This window comes from Ipomoea nil, unplaced genomic scaffold (genome assembly GCF_001879475.1).
Source record: "Ipomoea nil cultivar Tokyo-kokei standard unplaced genomic scaffold, Asagao_1.1 scaffold2921, whole genome shotgun sequence".
Lineage (NCBI taxonomy): Eukaryota > Viridiplantae > Streptophyta > Magnoliopsida > Solanales > Convolvulaceae > Ipomoea > Ipomoea nil.
The window spans coordinates 3,412,354-3,432,504 of NW_017619349.1; the positions used below are offsets into that span (position 1 = coordinate 3,412,354).

The window sequence follows — 20,151 nt, forward strand, 5'->3', positions numbered from 1 at the left end:
CACCATGCATGGTGCATACGGATGCCAAAACGATGTCGTTTTATTAAAAAACGTGCGTTTCCCATTTTAAAAAAAATTCAGGTTCGATTCCCAGCAACAACATTATATTGTTCATTCATTCTGGAATTTTAGTTCATAGATTATGGAATTATAGTTCATTGATTATGGAATTATAGTTCATCGATTATGGAATTGTAGTTCATCGATTCTGAAATTTTAGTTTATAGATTATGGAATTTTAGTTCATTCATTCTGGAATTTTTAGTTCATAGATTAGATTATGGAATTATAGTTCATCGATTATGAAATTATAGTTCATCGATTATTGAATTTTAATTCATATGTTGTTGCTGAGAATCGAACCTGATTTTTTTTTTTTTAAGGGGAGACGCGCGTTTTATTAAAACGACGTCGTTTTTGCATCCGTATGCACCATGTGGTGCATACGGATGCACAGCATAATTTGCCTTCCTACATCATACACGGTCCATTAATAAACTATATTAGCGAAATTGTAATTTATGCACCAGCATAATATGTCAATTATTAATGTTATTTTTAAATTATTAGTGATGTAAATGTTGCATCTTAATTTTGAAAACGATATATATATTGCTCCTCTCGTATAATATGAGACAAAAATTGATAGACAACATTTACATCATTAATAATTTAGAAGAGACATAAATTAATTTTTTTTTTTTTTGATAACATTGTTTCAGATTTCGCCCAAAGAGCCTAATATGTAAAAGTAAATTTTAAGTGAAATTTTATATAGGGTTCATCACTAGTATGTTTAGAGCATTTTGTATTCCATACTCGGAAAATAATTTTTATGCTATGCAATTCAACCTTCTTAAAAGTTAAACTGTATTTATATCACTTTCTAATGTAGGATAAATGTTACTTAGGTTATGTTTGACCAACCTAGTTGAAAAGGTAGTTGAAAGCTAAAAAGCTATAAGCTATAAGCTTAAAATTGAGAGTTGTTAATTAGCTGATTATGCTTAAAAGTGTTTGCTAATTAGCTTTTTGATAAGCTGGTAAATGTAAAAATACTAAAAATGACATTTTCATAAAATTTAAATGATGTAAGTATTATATTGTTTATATATATATGAGATATATTTAATTTATAAAAAAAGTTTTTATTTTTATAATATATATGAGATATATATTAAATTAAAACAAAAAAAAGTTTTAAATTGAAAAGAGGAGTAAATGATGTCATTTATTTATGAACGGACGATTGGAGTTGCTACGACGAAGAGTTGCGAAGAGGATGAATAAAAATATACTAGAAGAGAAAAGGCCAAAAGGGGTAGGAGAAGATAAAAGGCAAAGGGTTTTAAATGGAAAGTGTAAAGAATGTCATCAATTTAAAATAATAAGGATAAAGATAGATACAAAGTTATGAAGTTACTAACTTATTTCTAAAAGACTACCTAAAATAACTTTTTAAAATAAGCTTTTATTTTATGCTACTAGTTTATTTTAAAAACATTACTAAACAAAACTTATAGCTTATTAATAACTTAAAATAAGTTATAAGTTCCTAAATAAACTTTGTCTAACATAGCCTAAAAGCAACTTTACTTTGATTTTGACTGAACTATCACTTTAAAGTTTAAATGCTAATTTTAGCTAATTTTTCCAACTCTATTAACGTAGTACTATTTTCATAAGTCAGGACTCAGGAATAAATCAAATGTAAAATTTTAATTTTTAATTTTTCTATGCTTAGTTTAGGATTTTACGTATCTTTTTCTTAATTATTGTCTTATGAATGCCTTGATATATTATTTACGTACTAACTCTTTTATTGATTTTTTAATCAGGATATCTTCCCAACAAAAGTTGAAATTACTTACATTAAAAATGAATGAAGATTTGTATTTTTTTTTTGAATTTTAAATTAATTATTAGTATTTTTTAAATTTGACATTCGTTTTTTTTTTTTTAATGAATTGCTTGAAAAGCTTGATTTTTGGACGATGGAAACCTTACAACGTTTTTGTTTGTTGATAAATCTCGCATTTGACCCTAATCAGTAAAGGATTACATGGAAGTAACCCAGTTTAGATTATCCATAGCTGATCAGCTCAAACCAAAGAGGCAAGGATTCGAACTCGGCAAATTATTGTGTGGACCATGGTCCACACAGTGTTATGTGAACCATAGTAAAAAGTACATTTTTAATATACTAAATGTACATCATTTTTGTACTGAGTGTACATTATACAATATAATATACACTCAGTACAAAAACAATGTACATCCTTTGAATACAATGTACATTATTTTTGTACTGAATATACATTATTTTTGTATTGAATGTACATTATTTTACAGTATACAAAATATGGTCCACACAACTTGTGTGGACCATGGTCTACACAATAATGATTGTTCGAACTCATGACCTTGTAATTTTTGAATATTTAAAATCTTGTATTATGATTTATTTTATTTTTTAAGTTTAAATTTGTGATTGGATCAACATCCAATTCAATTCACCATTAGTGAATCGGATTGGATTGAATCCACATTCCTAACATATACAGATGCAAATGAATTTTTTCAAATCCATTTTTAGAGCAACCCAATAATTTTTTCCGACCATAACTTCATTGGAGCTGAGTGAAATCTCTTTTTGATAACCCTTAAATTCTTAAATGTAAATTTTAAAATACAATTCTACCCTATAATTCAAATTTCCAATGGCATATATTTTATCATCATTCAATCCAAGGCTCTGAAATTATACCCATTGCAAGATGATATGATTTTTATAAAAATATTTTAAATTTCTTTTTTATGATGACATGGGTTGCAAACTCAAAAAGGTTGTGGCGACCTTTTGTACTGTTTTTATTTTATTTGTTTTGAATATTTTATTTATTTTATTTTTTGAAAGTGAGAGAATATTGTAGGGATTTAGGTAAAATAATAAATGAATTGTAAATTTGATGATGTGGAAATAGAATTTATTTTAATTTTAAAAGTGAGAAAATATTGTCATTTTGTGGAAGAAATTTTAGATATGACATCCAACATTCTCTTGCAAAGGTGAGTGCGCACCTCTATTTAAGTAAGTCAAATTGTTTGCATAGATTTAACTTACTGGTTTAATAGGTAGTGTATAAGAGAAGAAATAAATGTTTGAATCTCGACAACGGCAATGTGATCGTTTCTCCAAACTAAGAGAAACCAACATTAAAAGTTTTCCCAGTGATTGAGTCTTCAAAGTGTATCTCCAAAGATTTTGATATACATACGTAGGATTGCAACTTGTTAATTACTCAGATCTAGTTGCACTTTGTTTAATTTTTTCGGGAAAAATTATATAAATATATATGCACAAAGCTACCTTTTTGCAAAATTTGAAAGCATTGAACTTTTAAAATTTCCTTAGGATATATAGGAGACAAAACAAAAGAATAATAAATTTGAAACAACTCTTGACTTAATAAACCTTAAATTGCCAAACCTGTGCAGGGGAAAAACATGGAACCAAATTAAGAAGAAAAAAAAACAAATTTTTGTCACAATGAATTAATCAATCAAGCATCCACCATTGCATCAAACTGCTTCATTATAACTGATTCTTGTCTCTGCAATCTCATCTCCTCATAAAACCTCTCAATAAACTCCTCTGCCCTCTCATCAATGGAGTTATCTTCATCCCCACCGGAATCCGGCAATGCCTCCATTAATCCCGAGTCGAAAACCGGGCGGTTTTCGTCTTCTCTTTCCCCTCTCACCAGACCACCCAAACACCTTGAGATGAAGAACATGGGATCCTGCTTCTTTAGTGACATCCTGGGGTAATAATTGAGCTGAATGAGTGGTGTGTTTGAAGGTGAATACTCATATTCTTGAATGTACCCATAGTTGTAGTGCTTGTTGAGCTTTATCCTCTTCAGTTTCCTTGAATTTTTCAAGGAAAGTTTGAGTCTTGCGATGATGGGTCTCCTCATCTTGGCTAGGAAAAGGGACATGTTTAGCAGACCTGCAACTTTCTGCATAATTGGTGAGTATGGGGATGACCTTTTCTTGGGCATTTTTCTTTGCTAGAGAGCTCAAAATCCCCCAAACTTTTGTGGGTATTGGGGATTTTGAGTTCTTGGATAGAGTGTGGGATTTGGTTGGGCATTTTATTGGGTTAAAAAGTGCAGAGAAATTAGGGTTACATGTGGGGAGCTAGGCTGGAAAAGCTTGGAGAGTCGGTGGCACTTTTGGACATTTTGTGGGGGGAGGGAGCCTCTTGAAGTAGCCGTTGAAGCCCATGTTCAAATTCTGCAGATTTATAAAGAATTTCAAAATTTCTGAAATGGTTTCTTAGAGGAATAGTATTCCTTTGCCCATGTTCAAATTCTTGTGATTTTTATTTGAATTTAATTATCAATAAATAATTTCGTTACAGCTTTGTCTCGAATTTTATAGTTTTATCAAATTTAGTTATCTATCATATAATGTGTCATCCAGCTAGCTTGTTGTTAGCCCCATTAATAGAGATCAATCTCATTTGAACTCTAAGCATTAATTCTAAAATGTATGCCGGCCATTTGATTGAGTTTGCAATTGCATGTGTTTCTACCTGTTATTACTGTTACATTTAAATTATTGCTTTTGATTATCGTCACTATTAAATCTAGTTGACGATTGGTCTTTGGGAGATATAGGAGATAACATTCAGAATTAATTTAGAGATTTGCTCATGAAGTTATGTCCCTTTGCTGAGAAAACACACTGTCAGAAACTATTAGATCCGCGTTTGGGTTGACCCTTTCTTCGGATCGAAAAATATGTAATTTGTAAACTAACTTTGAACTTCATGTTGGCATCCAAAATTATATTATTTACAATATTAAAATTTTAGATAAATTAAAAATTCAACTTGAAATAATTTTTTTTTTTGAAACCACTTGAAATAAAATATAATTGTTATGTTATTTGAATTTGAATATCAAAATTGAAATAGTTAAACATTATATATATTATCCAAATAATACATATCCGGATGGTATGTCAATATGATAGGCGACAACCATCGGCATCAACTGTTATGTTAATGATATTTGAGTGAGCTAAAATGGATTGAAAAATTATGTGTTATGATTATACACTATTCTTGCCAAATTGAAAATTTCTCACATCCTAAACTCTCACATTTCAGTCTAACAAAATAGTGAAAAGTGAAAAGATCTGTGTCTGGTGCCCACAAGAAATCTATTATATTAGTAAAACTCCCGCATATAGTGACAGATAGCACTCGATCATGTGTCCTTTCTACAATTTACCAACCATGAACTAACGGGTGATTATATACCATTCTTTTCATTATTACTACATATGTGCCTCATTTATTAGATGAGATGAGGTTTTGTGCTCCATGTCATTTAGCAAACATGGAAACACAAGTTTTCTGCCTTTTTATAAAAGAAAGGGTCTTTTAAACTTAATCGTTTGCACAAACTCTGGTATAATGTTATATGTTATTTAAATATATATATAAAAAAAATTGAACTTTAATTTTAATCTCTCAATTATTGCTATATAGATTTAGCCCCGAAGCTCGGCCCTAACCCTGCATTCTGCTACGTTACTAACTATTTTCATACTAATTGATGCATCCTACCTCAACTATCGATGAAAATTCATATGTCTTTGCATTCTTAAACAATAATTTTCTACATACAATTGAATAGAATGTGAAATTCTCTTTTCTGGCCATGATTCCAGTTTCACTTTAACAAAAACAGGCTACAACCATGCATATATACCTCCCCCTTTCTCTCATTTCACATTTTCTCCCCTACCAACACATTTCCATGTGTTTCTCCTTCCATTCCCATCATGTCCCATGCAGCATTCACAATGCTTCTCTTCATCACAATAACAATTGTTATACCATGAATAAGAGTCGACTTTGCATTGTTCAAAAATTATGTGTTTGCAGTTAACATATTATATGTTTTCAGTTAATAAATTATGTGTTTGTAAATAAATTGAGTGCACATATTATGTTAAATGCATATTATGTGTGTGTACAGTTAACATGTTATGTGTCTATAGTTAACATATTATGAGCCTTCAATTTATTTAATTACAAGCACTACATAAAACATAATGGCCCTGTTTGGTAAAATGGCTGTTAGCTGATAGCTATTTGCTGTTAGTTAATTGTGTTAATTAGAGAGTATAAATAGTTGATAACATTAGCTGATTGTAGAAAAGTGTTTGGTAAATTAGCTGTTTGCCGATAGCTGTTTGGTATAATTTCTTTTCTCAAAAAGCTAATTGAAAAAGTTGCTAGGAGTAGCTTTTTTTAATTTTAGCCTTTTGGAGTTGCAAAAAGCTAATTAACCGAACATTTATATTGATATTTTAACTAAATCAAACAATTAATAGTGATCAAATAAGTTAAAATTGGCCTATAGGTCAATTTTTTACCAAACAGGGCCAATATGTTGGGAAAATCACCATTTTGGTCCCTCAATTATTTCCCAACTGTCAATGTAGTCCTTAGTTTTCAATTTCAACTAATTTGATCATCGAATTGTATAAAATTTCGTCAATTAAATATTTCCAGTGGATCAAAATGGTAATTTCTCCATTTTTAAAATTTCGTCAATTTGGTCATCGAAATGTTTAATTGACGAAATTTTAAACAATTCGGAGATCAAATTAGTTGAAATTGAAAACTAGAGACTACATTAACAGTTGGAAAACAATTGAAGGGCCAAAATAATAATTTCCCTTAATATGTTATTTTGGACTAGAGTCCACGATGCAAGGTGTCCATGGTGTAACTTCCCTCACTATAAAAACAGGGCAAGGCCTTAACTGCAAAAACATTACAAGAGTGATAGAAAAAAATCCCAAAAATGGGCATCTTTGCCAAGGAACTCTCCACCTTCCAAATCACTACCACAATCATCTTCTGGCTGTCCTTATCTTTCTTTGTTGTGATTCTTGGAATGTTCATCAATGACAAGTACAAGAACATCATAGTTTATGAAGACATATACTTCCCTCCTCTCCCACCCAACAACTCCTCCTGCACTTCTGCTACCTCTTCACCTTCATCATCATCATCATCATCCCATAATGCTGGTGTTGATGAGTTTAAGGATTGGGTGTCTCCCAAGGATGTTTGGCACTCCATGAGCGACCAAGAGCTGCTGTGGAGGGCTTCGATGGCGCCTCGTATCGCGGAGTATCCGTTTAATCGGACGGCAAAGGTGGCCTTTATGTTCTTGGCAAGAGGAAGTTTGCCTCTGGCACCTCTCTGGGAAATGTTCTTTAGAGGACATGAAGGGCTGTTCTCCATTTATTTGCATGTTTCTCCCCAGTTTACCTATAATGAGCCTCCTCAATCTTCTGTGTTCTACAAACGTAGAATACCCAGCAAGGTTTCTAATTTGCTCTAATCTTTATATATTACTGTTCTCCTGTTTTTACTTTGCTCCAAATAGCCTATCTTTTCTAATTGGTAAATGAAGAAGATTTTAAAATAAATGTTTTCCACTTTTGGACCATTTAAGTATAATAATACATCCATATTGCCCACACGGTTTAGCTCAATGGTTCATAAGCAATATTTGAAAGAAGATATCAAGGTTCCAATCGCGGGGGCAGTAATAGTGTTGGGTTTATGCCTAAAGTGAGCAGATTTTTTTGTGCGCACCGGCATTTGGCCCCGTCTGCTTAACCATTGAGTCACCATGATTTACATATTTCCAAATGCCCTGTCGAACCGGGATGTGGAGAGCCCTTGAGGTTTGGGAGAATATTATACGTAGAGTTGTCGAAATGGGCCAGTGAGACGGGCTCGCCAAAGCCCACCATATGACGAGCGCAGGCTAAAAAGCCCGTCATAATACGGACCTAAAATCACTGTTGTAAAAATCGCGCCTACTGGCAGCGTAGAAGAATGCCAGAATCGGCTTCCTCTGCTGTTGGTGGCTGAACTTTTTTTTTTTTTTTTTTTTTTTTTTTTTTTTTAAGGGTTATTCGCCAAAACAACGTCGTTTTGGCGAATAACCCTAAAAAATAAATAAATATATCGAACACCCAAGTCAAGGCTCTTAGTGTTTTTTTTTTGACATTACCTAAAATAGACCGATTTTGTCAAGCCGTCCCCGCCAAAAAATCGTCCTTTTGGCAAGAACGAACAAAAAAGTTCATCAAAATACTGACCATAAAATTTAAAGCCCGCCACGCCTTTTTGACATGACGAGACTGATTAACTTGACAAGCTAAGCCTGTTTTGACTGATTAATTTAACAGGCTAAGTCCATTTTGACAGATCTAATTATACATTTCTAACATTTGTGAGATGTGGGCAGGCAGTGCAATGGGGAAGAGCGAGCATGATAGACGCGGAAAGACGACTCCTAGCCAACGCACTTCTCGACGCCTCCAACGAAAGATTTGTGTTACTCTCAGAAACATGCATTCCTCTCTTCAACTTCTCCTTCATCTACACCTACCTCGTAAACTCCGAAAAGAGCTTCCTCGGACTCTTCGACGATCCCCGGAAAATGGGCCGCGGCAGATACAACAAGCGAATGTACCCAACCGTCGCCCTCTCCGACTGGCGAAAGGGGTCCCAATGGTTCGAAGCCAATCGCCGGCTGGCACTCCAGATCGTGTCCGACGTCGTTTACTATCCGGTCTTCCGACAACACTGCGCGCCGCCGTGTTACATGGACGAGCATTATTTGCCGACGCTTGCTAACGTTGTTTGTCCCCATCTGACGGCCAACCGCAGCGTTACGTGGGCGGACTGGTCCGCCGGCGGCTCGCACCCGGCGACCTTTGTGGGGAGAGATGTGACGGAGGAGTTTTTGGATGGAGTGAGGTTTGGAGAGAAGTGTAGTTATAATAATAATGGTGGGGTGACAAATAATGTTTGTTTTCTTTTTGGGAGAAAGTTTCATCCTTCCACTTTGCAACCATTGCTTAGGTTTGGACCAAAATTGTTTGGATCCAATTAGTTGATGGGTTGGATACGAGTGGTCTAGTATTCAGTCTCGGTTGAAGTGGTTGGACTTGGCCTTGACCCATTACGGTTCGAAATTTGAAGGATATCATTTTTCTTATACATATAATAAGTACAATTGGGAAATCTTGATATGATTTCAATTTCGTTTTATACATATGATAAATTCGTTATAGCAATACTAAAGTTTCATTTTAATTCTATTACAAGTTCATTTGATAATATACCTATGAGTTCTGCTATTCGGTTTCATTTTATACACACTATATGTTCATTAGAGTTATTTATCGATTTGGTCCCTCAACTATGAGGATTTCACCAATCTGGTCCTCGACTTCCAAAATTTCTCAATTTAGTCTCTAACTATGTCTTTTTTTACCCGAAATGGTCCTAATCGTTAGATATTTGTTAACTCAGGATCAAATTTGTAATTTTGCTATAGTCAAGGGACCATTTCGATCATCACATGCACCATTTTCTTCGAAAGTTAATTACTGAAATGGTCCCTTGACTATAGTGAAATTACCAATTTGATCACGAGTTAATGGATATCTAACCGTTCAGACCATTTCAGATAAAAAAAAAAAAAAAAAAAAAAAAAAAAAAAAAAAAAAAAAAACATAGTCGAGAGACCAAATCGGTAATTAACTCATGTTCATTATAACAACAATAAAGTATCATTCTAATTACCAAGATAATCCATCACAAAAAGCCACCTACAAAGGCTCCCCTTTTCCTTTATTGAGATAACCCATTTTTTTACATTATTTTCTGGAATGATACATACATTTGTTGTGACACAATTAAATCCTAAGAACTGGGTGAGCATGAGAAACAATTACAGCCATTCAGATCATCCATCCATCAGAGACAATGGAGTTAAGCAACTTTAACTCCACTTGGGCGTTTCCCTTCCATGGCATCCTTCTTGTTGCGGCAGTCCGTGCAGAGGAAAGGACCTTGCCATGGCTTCGAGCTCGTGGAGAAGATGGCCCCAGCATGCACCGATATGCCTTCGCTCGCACCAAGGTCGACCTGGCAAACCGCGCAAATGAAGAGACCAGACATCGACGGACCATTTGAATCTTCGCTCCCCAATCTGCCAAAAACCGGGAGACATAAACACGAGTTAAGTTTTTCTCATTGGCCCGTCGTGAAAGTGTTGCCACCAGGGTGCTGGACTTGGCCCTTCACCGGCCTCCGCCCAACAGTTTCCCCCAGCACCTGTCTCTTGTTAGGATCAAACGCTTATCACTACGTCTGTTGACCATATAGCCATTAATGTGCAATCCCCTTAAGTTTTTAGTTGAGATGGAGCACATGCTTCAATTTGGTATCAGAGTCATGCTAAAGATCATGGGTTCGAATCTCGTATAAAACTAACCTTTCGGCGAGCATTGCAGACCCCTCCTCGAACAATTCCTCCACTATACCAACAGCTGACAGCTTTTTCGAAGGCTTAGTAGCAGATTTCTTTCGAAATAATAGTGCTTGAAGCTTATTATACTTCTTGGGGGTAATTGAAGGCTGCACAACGGTTTCGGGGGGAATTATGTCGACTACTATGCAGGTCGTGTCGTCCTTCAAACCACGTGTCCTCAACGCTTCCTGGATGAATGCAGAAAGATATCTTCGGTTATAAGCCACTTCCCGCTATGACACTATGTTTATTTATCATAAAACATCGTCCTAAACAAACTGGAATTCTCGATTATTGAACTCAAATACCTTGACCACTTGACGAGCTGCAAGCTCAGCAGGCAATCCCCGAGAAGATTTAGCAGCCATCTCCGAAGACAATGCATCCCAGATTCCATCAGATGCTATTATTAACCTCCCGCCAACATTTGATAGCTTTATAATTCGAAAATAAGAAATATTAGGAGCCAAGTCAATTGCGAATGTGTATGTAATCGGGATATTGGTAAGGTGAAGAAATCACGAAAACATTAATAATGTTGGGCAGATGCCGGTGAAGGGTCAAGTCCAGCACCCTGCCTCTCGAAAATGTGGCGATATAAAAAAAAAAAAATTGCGCCTTTACTACTGGCTATAGCTTTTGGTGTAGTGGTAACTGGTAAGCGCTTGATCCTAACAATAAGTGGTTTACCTTCACTTGTTTAACATATGGAACTGGAACAATGAATTCTCCGACATCCATATCCCCGATTGATCTCGAAAGGCATAACCCTCCCGGCCAACAACGAAGGGGACCCACCTCGGCACCACCGAAAATGCTTAGCCTCCCTACTTCGCCCCCACTAGCCGTGACGCGCTCCCTTCTGCAATCAAAACAAAGGCCATGAACGTCTAGCCCAAAAACGGGTGGCCAAATGAAAGGCATAGAAACAGGCACTTACTCCTCTGCATTTTCCTCGAGCCTATGATCTACGGTCAATATCGCAACATCGCCTCCTTGAGTGTCTAAAATGCAGCGGGAATCTCCAACAGATGCAACTGTCACAGTCCAACCATCAACTATTACAAAGGTCGCTGTGGTTCCAGAAGTTTGGCCTGCAATGAGTTATAATAAGCACATATAATTGTAGCTCTATTGGAACACATAGAGTATATAAAACGGAAATTTGAATGAAAAGAATACAAAAATTTCATGCCTCTCCTCTGGAACTCCTTATCGGTTTTCACAAAACCAGCAACAAGTGCCCGAGGCAAAGCTTGAAGCCACTCATCCCGGCCTAGCCCTCGTGGAATGGCACTTAAAACATGAACTAATAGATAGTCCCTCGAAAACACAGCCGCTGCATTCCCATTGTGCCCGTCAAATATCTGAGAATTAATAAAAAGAAAACAATCATCATATATATGGCAAATAGTCCAATGTTCTCATCGACCCAATACCTAAATAGATCCCAGAAACGGTGAGAATTGGTGACAGAGGCCTGAAGGGCCAAGTCCAGCACCGTGCCTTTGGAAATGTTGATTTTTGGCGTAGTGATAAACGCTTTGATCCTAACCCTAACGCTACTCAATCTAAAACAAGAACTTTGTAATTACACTAGGGAAAGCGAAGGAGATCAATAAAGCATAACACTATAAGTTCTTGCCAAGCTCCAAATATAGAATTCTGCAAGATATCGTAGAACATTATGACAGAAAATCAGAAATGACAACGATTTCACATACCGCAAACACAGAGAAAGACGACGAAGGGTTCCCGGGAACTCTCTGGCAATCTGTCTTCATCATGAAATAATCCTCCCCCTTTTTGGACTGGGCAGCACATCCATACCTCACAGTTGGCTTTTCCATTTTCTCATTCCTCATCTCCCTACTAATCAGAGCAGCTAAGGGGACAAGATCATGATTATACCTATGCCTCTCTTCCCTTGACCCCATCTCTTCTCCCACTCAAACCCTACCAAAATCCCCAAAACCACAATTTTTTCACTAAAAGAGCCCTTCAATCTTTACATCTCAGAACTTCCATCATCAAGCCCTGAACACTATTCAACCCAATTCACATTTCTCCACATACCCATTCCAAGATTATCTCAGAATTCCCCCAAAAAAGCCCTAAAGTTTCAAACTTTACACCAACAAGTCAACAAAACACTAACCTTACAGATTCGAAAACCAAGAAAACCCCCCCAGAAATGTGATCAAAGCTCAAGCAAAAGAACCTTAAAATCTCCAAACAGAAATCAAGCAAGAAATCAGAGGATAATTGAAACACTGTTGTACTAAGTTGACATTTATGATTTACCCCCCTTGCAAAGAAAGCCAAAATGCAGATCTGATAGTGACAGCGAATTGGGATTTCACTCCCAATTTTTAAAAAACAGGGATATTCATTCAGCTTAAAAGAATAATAATGAGAGTAGTTCAACAAGAAAAACGCGGATTGATGACGAGGATTGAAGTGTAATGAGGCAACATGGAAGCCCCATTAATTAAAACAAAAAACAAAAATTACGAAAGCCGACAAACATTCTAGTCTAGAGAAACAACAGATGTGATGAATTTACAAGAAAATGCCCAAAAGACAGCACGAGGGGCGCCACCGGCGGGGGAAACAAGGATGTTTCAAGGAGTGAAAATGCACATTCCATTCCATGAGAGAAAAAAGAGAAGTTTGAAGTTGAATGGCTTTTTTCACTCAACTTTTTCTTGGCTTTTGGGCTCTAAATTGGAAGACAGAATGTAAAGTGAATTTGCTGACTTAAGAGAGACAGTGAGAGAGAGCTATGGAGTAACGGTTTCACCCATCTACCCAGTACCCACTTCAAAGCTTCAATTATGGGCAAATCGTCAAAATTACTGTACTAAATTATAGATGATGATTGAGAATTTGAGGTTCAGACTCGATCTCGAGTTATTGTTCTTAAATTTATTCATATGATTAATTGAGTTGTTGATGAAGGCATATTAATATTTTAGTTAGGGAGTAAGTAGGAGCGTCAAGTATTTATTGCTGCATGAATTTAGTAATAATTATTGCAGACAGGAATGATTAGGGTATAGAAGAATCATTCATATGGAGAATTGAAGTTAAATGATTAATTTAAATATGAGAAATTTTATGATGTCCATAATATTAAGTAAGATTACGTATATTATTTTTTATGGGTGTTGCTATTTGCACTCCCTTTGACCAAATATGGTATAAAGTATCATTGAAAATATAAAAAGGTGATAAATTGTAATAAATATATGGGTGCATTCAAAAAAAGTAATAAATATATGGGTGGTGCAAATAGCCTAATGGGTGGTCAAAATGTTATTTGCACCACCCTATTAAAACTGCATTTATGAGTTCAAAATTTAATTCTTAAAAAAAAAAAAAAAAAAAAAAAAAAAAAAAAAAAAACGAAGAATACACCATCGCCTTCTCCGGTGAGAAGGCGACGGACTGCCTTCTCACCGGAGAAGGCAACTGGACTGCCTTCTCCGGTGAGAAGGCAGCCCAGTAGGTTGCCTTCTCGCCGGAGAAGACAACCCATTTGCCTTCTCCGGTGAGAAGGCAGTCCATCGCCTTCTCACCGGAGAAGGTGACGGATCTTTTTTTTTTTTTTTTTTTTTTTTAAATAACCCATTGGGTTGCCTTCTCCGGTGAGAAGGCAACCCACTGGGCTGCCTTCTCACCGGAGAAGGTGACTAGATGGAGTTGTTTTTTTTTTTTTTTTTTTTTTTTTTTTTTTTTTGTAATTAAAATAAATAAATAAATAAAAATCTTTGACCATATTTAATGCTGACATTTACACCACCTATAAAGCTATTTGACCTACTAAGTAGGTGGTGCAAATAGTAAAATAGGTGGTGTAAATAGAATTTGACTATTGTGAATATCTGTATTAATAAAATCTAGAGCAAATACCAATTTTAGTCCCACGAGTATTAGCAAAATGACGGTTTTAGTCCACATGTTTAATTCCTACCAATTTTCATCCACGACTATTGTTTTTGTACCAATTTTAATCCACGACTATTATTTTAGTACCAAAATTCATCACGTCGGTCACCCATCTATTTAAAACATCCTGAAATCTAAAAATTTTAAGGGTATTTTTGTCCTTTTCAACTTAATATTCCAATTTGGACATAAATAAATGAATTTAAGCCCAAAGATTGATCCCAATTCGCAGTTCTCCTCCTCATCCTACATTAATTTGAGGTGGAAAACTGTGAATTGAGATAGATCTTAGGGCTTAAATCCCTTTATTCATGCTCAAATATGAATCCTAATTTGAAAAGCACGAAATTACCCTTAATAATTTAATATTCCGACATGTCTTAAACGAAGGGGTGACTGGCGTGATGAATTTTGACACTAAAACAATAGTTGTGGATGAAAATTGGTACTAAAACAATAGTCGTGGATGAAAATTGATAAGAATTAAACATGTGGACCAAATATATCATTTTGCTAATACTTGTGGGACCAAAATTGATATTTGCTGTAAAATCTATGTATAATGTTAATAAGGTATATCAAATATGATTGTAACCGATACTGGTATCACTAGTGTTCATTCGCATCTTAACAAATAGTACTCAATACAAATAAATATATGACACAATTATATACTACTATCAATAATATAATGTGATATCAATTGGAGATATACTACATATGTAGTCTCAACTTCTACTCTTTCACTTTTACTCCTTGATGCGGCAAACAATGATATGATATTTTTTGTCTGTATGGGCAGATTAGTTGGTTATATGGATGAAGTTTGAGAACAATGACCCAGGATCGAGTCTCACTATCAATAGTGAGTGAGGTGTGTTCAGCTGTTACCATGATTTACATTTTTCCAGATGCTCTATCGGACTGGGTGTGAGGGTCCGCCTCTGTGTTCAGCTAAGTTACCATGATTTACCTACTCCCAAATGCTCTGTCGGGCTGGGGTCCGCCTCTATGTTCAGTTGAGTTACCAGAGATGTTCTGTTGAGCCGGGGTGGGGTCCGACTCTGTGTTCAGCTGAGTTACCATGATTTACATTTTCCCAGATGCTCTGTCGGGCTGGGCGTGAGGGTCGCCTCTGTGTTCAGCTGAATTACCATGATTTACCTTCTCCTAGATGCTCTGTCGAGCTGGGGTCCGCCTCTGTGTTCAGTTGAGTTACCATGATTTACCTTCTCACAGATGCTCTGTCGGGTTGGGCGTGGGGGGTCCGCCTCTGTGTTCAGCTGAGTTATCATGATTTGCATCATCTTAAATGTTTTGTCAGGCCAGGGCGTGAGAGCCCTTGGAGTTGGGGATTTAACCTTTTGAGAACAATTATAGGATATTTTTATCATGTGAATCCCATAAAAAAGGAGTAAAAGACATTTTTAGTCCTAAATTTATAGTGGCTTGGACAATTTTAGTCTTTTATAAAAAAATTTGCCATTTTATGGACAGAGTTATTGTGGCGAGGACATTTTTGGTCCTCCGTCTATATTTCTGTTAGATAACCGTATGAGAGAGGGGTAATTACGTCAATTTAGACTATCTCCTTCTATCTATTATATCTATGTTGTTTTGTTTTCTTCTCGGTCATAATTCGAAGGAGTCGGAGAGTCCAAGTTGCAGTTGTACGAAGAAATTGCCGGAGAATCGAAGCCGCCAAACAGGTTACTAATCAAATAGATAGAAGGAGAATCGAAGCCGCCAAACACACATTGATATAATAGATAGAAGGAGATAGCCTAAATTGACGTAATTGCCCCTCTCTCATACAGTTATCTAACAGAAATATAGACGGAGGACCAAAAATGTCCTCGCCACAATAACTCTGTCCATAAAATGACAATTTTTTTATAAAGGACTAAAATTGTCCAAGCCACTATAAGTCTAGGACCAAAAATGTCTTTTACTCCCATAAAAAGTGTCTATATCAAACATTTGTGTGAGTGAGTAAAAATTAGGAGTAAAAAGTGAGAATCTATGTAATATTTTCCTATCAATTGACACTATAGAAAATTCTGTAAAAACACAATAAATCCAAAGTTATACTATCTTGTGACATGCATGTGTTGCAGTTTAAGGTTGATTTGTTACAAAATATCAACAAGTGATTCTTGATTAAACTACTTATTTTGTTATAAAAAAAAAAATATATATATTGACATGGGTTTTTGATGCATACAAGTATTTTTGTTGGAGCGTTTAATAAATTAATCATGTTCAACTTATTACTCGATCCGTTTCTTTTTTCACAACAAATATTTTTTTTTTAAAATTTGTTTTACGGTAGATAATATAACAATTATCAAGTAGACTATTATTATATAATTGGGGAATAATAATAATAATAATTAATAAGATGATAACTCAAAGCCAACAACACTTAAAGACTGAAAGCTCAGTGATTGAAACGTTGCCAGTTGGATTCCTAATTTTGGAAGTCATGAAACTAATCATTTAGAAAGAAGAGATACCATCATCATGAAATTAGTACCTTGTGTTGCAGATTATTCTTAATTTCTTGTTTTTTTTTTTTTTTTTTTAAATAATTCTTCTTTGAATGAGTAATGAGTTGCTAATTTGATTTTTAAAAAATCAAAATAATAAAAATATCATTAATCCATCAATTATCATATATGGTCCCAATGAAATAAAATTTGCATGATTATACCGTAACGTTGTTTTTTTTTTAAAAAAAATCTGAAACATAGATAATTATTTTTAGCATTATTTTGAATAAGGTCCACTGCTGACTTATTTAGGATTAAAATAAATTCAGGTTCACTTATATAAAAAGATAAATTTTGTATATTTATACATTTGAAATAATTAATGGGTGAATAGGAAATTCATTTTTAAAAAAATACTCATAAAGTGAAAAAAAAAAAAAAAAAAAAAAGTCTTGAAAAGGCTTGATGAAGTCTTCCCAGATGTTTTACCAAGTTTGATATATAGATTCAATGTTATGGAAGCATTGGTAAGGAATCAGAGGAGGTTTTTTTTTTTTTTTTTTTTTTTTTTTTTTGCATATGGCTTTCAATGTTTTTATTATTTTAAGACTTATCCAGATTTGATTTGGGTTACACTCACAATTTTAACTCTTAGTAAGAAAAAAACTTGATGCAATTTTTTTTTAACATGACACAACATTTATATGATTCAAACTTTCAACCTTACAATTATATTAACAGTCCAACATCTTACTAACTATTCTAAACTGTTGGGTTAGGGGAGGGTAATTTCAATTCATCTCTTTGGAATTTTACCTAAATTAAAATACAATTGATAGATGAAAATGCAAAAGTAAAAAGTAGAAGAAAAAAGAAGATATTGTCCGCACGAGTTTAACTCAATGGTTCAATAAGTACTAAGTAGTATTTGGGAGAAGATGTCAGGTTCGAACTTCGGCAGCAGTGTGGGGATTACGCTCAAAGTGGGTAGATCCCCTGTGCACACCTGCATTTGGTCATGTCTGTTGAGCCACCGTAATATATATGCTCTGTCAGATTGGGGTAGCGGGCCATGTCTGTTGAGCGATTGTAATATACATCCTTTCAAATGCTCTATCAAGTTGGAATGTGGGGGCCGTTAAAATTGATGATTCAATTTTTAGAGAGCGAAAAATGAAGATATTTTAGAAGAAACTACGGATGACAATTTAAAATCACAAAGGTAAACTGAAGTGGAGTGCGTTCACATGCCCTGTGAAAAGGTTATCTAGAGGAAACCTGACAGATATGTTGGATCAATCAAAAACACAATTTCTATATTTTTCCAACCAAACAAAAAATGATAATTTGAAGGACATACATTTACTAAAACAACAGTTGATCTTGATAACTCTCAACAGTAGGCAGTTAGGGTACACCTTGATTTGACCCTACAGCTTAGCTTGTTTGCTACCCATCATGCAACAATCAAACATTAGGCAATTAGACACAACGATCAGCGAATCGGACAGCTCATAATTCTGTTACTAAATAGTCCGTTTTATGTATGATTGTTTGGAATGATTTGACAACTCTTCCAATTATCTTTGTTATATATTTTGTATTTGTACTTAATAAATATTAGCTTCTTGTATTTGTTAAAAAAAAAAAAAAAAAAAACAATTAGACACCAATCAGCCAAGGCCATCCACTCAGTGTTGCAATCTTTGGGTTGTCAAATTAACAAAAATTAATTTGATTAATTTGGTTGGTAATTATCCAGAATTATGATTTGATGTCCCAGATATCATCGACCCTTGTGTTGTTCACATCTAAGGGCGTGTTTGGTTCATGAATTTATACATTAGGAGTGAGAATCAAAATCATAGTTAGTGTTTGATTGATAACTTTTTAAAATACAATTATGGGATTTGATTATATTCATTCAATTAAAATTCTCATTCCCTAATTAAAAACACAATTAACTAAAAAGAGTTAATGTAATACGGGGTTCTCTGAAAATACTAGTTTTGTCTCCTAAACTTTCAAATTGACCACATGTGAACCTTTAACTTTCAAATTGTTACCATACACGGTACAAGTTAACCACTCATAATCCTTCAACTTTCAAAATTTAATTGCAATTCATTTCCTACATAATTCCATTCTCCTCTCTATATATATATATAGCCCAAGCAATACTATAGTGGGTGCAATTGTTCAAATTTGCATAATCAAATTCCATGAAATGATAAAATTAAATTTCACTTTGGCAATGTCAGGCCGCTATCCCATTAGATTGTAGCTCATTTATGAATAGCAAATAAATTGGGCCTGGCCTGGACCTGGGCCTAGTTGGATGGATGCCAATTGTTATACGGTCTACATAGTTATGATACAATAGTTATGTCAATGTAGACTCAAGTCTAAAATACACAATTCATATACTGAATGTTCATTATTTAAATTGTAAATATTCAGTATGTAAATTGTAAATATTTAGTATGTAAACTGTAAATATTCAGTATGTAAATTTGAACATTCAATATATAAATGTGAACATTAAGTATATAAATAAAATTGTAAATATTCAGTATGTAAATTGTGAACATTTTTTTATTAACAATTGTGAACATTTATTATATAAATTGTGTACTTTCAGATCTTGGTCCACTTTACAAGATAAACCCATGTCAAAATAATAATTCGCCGTTATGATCATGGTCTAAAAATGTCACTTTTTTTAAGTAAAAAAACAAAAAACAAACAAAAAGATGACGATTTCTATGCTTAATTAATCTTGTATATATGATATATGCTCGTAATAAAATGAAATTATAGTATATCTAAAATAAAATTAAGTAATATATCTCACGCATTGAATCTATATTGTCAAATAAAACGGTAATTGAATTAGAATGATATTTTACTTGTGCTGAAACTACAGTATGTATAAAAAGCAATTGAATAACATGTTTCACATATTGAGTTTAGTGTATATTGCTAAATGATACTCCGTACTTTAGTTGTGCTGTAATGAATCTACAATGTTCACATATTTGAGTGTACATTGTCCAATAAAATTGAAATCGCAATTGAATTAGAATTATACTACAATGTGTATAAATAAAATTCAAAAACAGATATCATATATTGAGTGCATATTGTCAAATGAAATGATAATTGAATCAAAATAATACTTTAGTTGTTCTGTAATGAAACTACAATATATATAAAATGAAACTACAATTGAATCAAAATAATATTTTAGTTGTTATGTAATAAACTTCCATGTATAT

The 20,151-nt window shown here is 34.3% G+C and overlaps 3 protein-coding genes across 3 annotated transcripts; 1 reads left to right on the forward strand and 2 right to left on the reverse strand.

Moving 5' to 3' along the window:
• Positions 1-3,563: 3,563 nt before the first annotated feature.
• On the reverse strand, positions 3,564-4,064 carry LOC109160828. Its single transcript, XM_019309072.1, has one exon. It carries the CDS (start codon positions 4,062-4,064, stop codon positions 3,564-3,566), a length of 501 nt encoding a protein of 166 aa, XP_019164617.1.
• Positions 4,065-6,890: 2,826 nt separating this feature from the next.
• LOC109160829 lies at positions 6,891-9,023 on the forward strand. Its single transcript, XM_019309073.1, has 2 exons — positions 6,891-7,418; positions 8,355-9,023. The coding sequence occupies exons 1-2, from the start codon at positions 6,891-6,893 to the stop codon at positions 9,003-9,005; spliced, it is 1,179 nt and encodes a 392-aa protein (XP_019164618.1). The 3' UTR covers positions 9,006-9,023.
• Positions 9,024-9,705: 682 nt separating this feature from the next.
• On the reverse strand, positions 9,706-13,232 carry LOC109161064 (probable protein phosphatase 2C 15). The gene is made up of 7 exons (XM_019309376.1): positions 12,155-13,232; positions 11,626-11,797; positions 11,371-11,524; positions 11,121-11,292; positions 10,739-10,864; positions 10,395-10,618; positions 9,706-10,109 (listed from the first exon to the last, which is right to left on the reverse strand). Exons 1-7 carry the CDS (start codon positions 12,365-12,367, stop codon positions 9,890-9,892), a joined length of 1,281 nt encoding a protein of 426 aa, XP_019164921.1. The 5' UTR covers positions 12,368-13,232; the 3' UTR covers positions 9,706-9,889.
• Positions 13,233-20,151: the final 6,919 nt, after the last annotated feature.

Excerpts from the sequence above, each read along its gene's own strand:
- LOC109160828 (XM_019309072.1), bottom strand. The coding sequence starts at position 4,064 with ATGCCCAAGAAAAGGTCATCCCCATACTCACCAATTATGCAGAAAGTT.
- LOC109160829 (XM_019309073.1), top strand. The coding sequence starts at position 6,891 with ATGGGCATCTTTGCCAAGGAACTCTCCACCTTCCAAATCACTACCACA. Across the intron at positions 7,419-8,354 it reads AACGTAGAATACCCAGCAAG|GCAGTGCAATGGGGAAGAGC; the intron begins GTTTCTAATTTG and ends AGATGTGGGCAG.
- LOC109161064 (XM_019309376.1), bottom strand. The coding sequence starts at position 12,367 with ATGGGGTCAAGGGAAGAGAGGCATAGGTATAATCATGATCTTGTCCCC. Across the intron at positions 11,798-12,154 it reads CGTCTTTCTCTGTGTTTGCG|ATATTTGACGGGCACAATGG; the intron begins GTATGTGAAATC and ends ATTAATTCTCAG. Across the intron at positions 11,525-11,625 it reads TAAGGAGTTCCAGAGGAGAG|GCCAAACTTCTGGAACCACA; the intron begins GCATGAAATTTT and ends AACTCATTGCAG.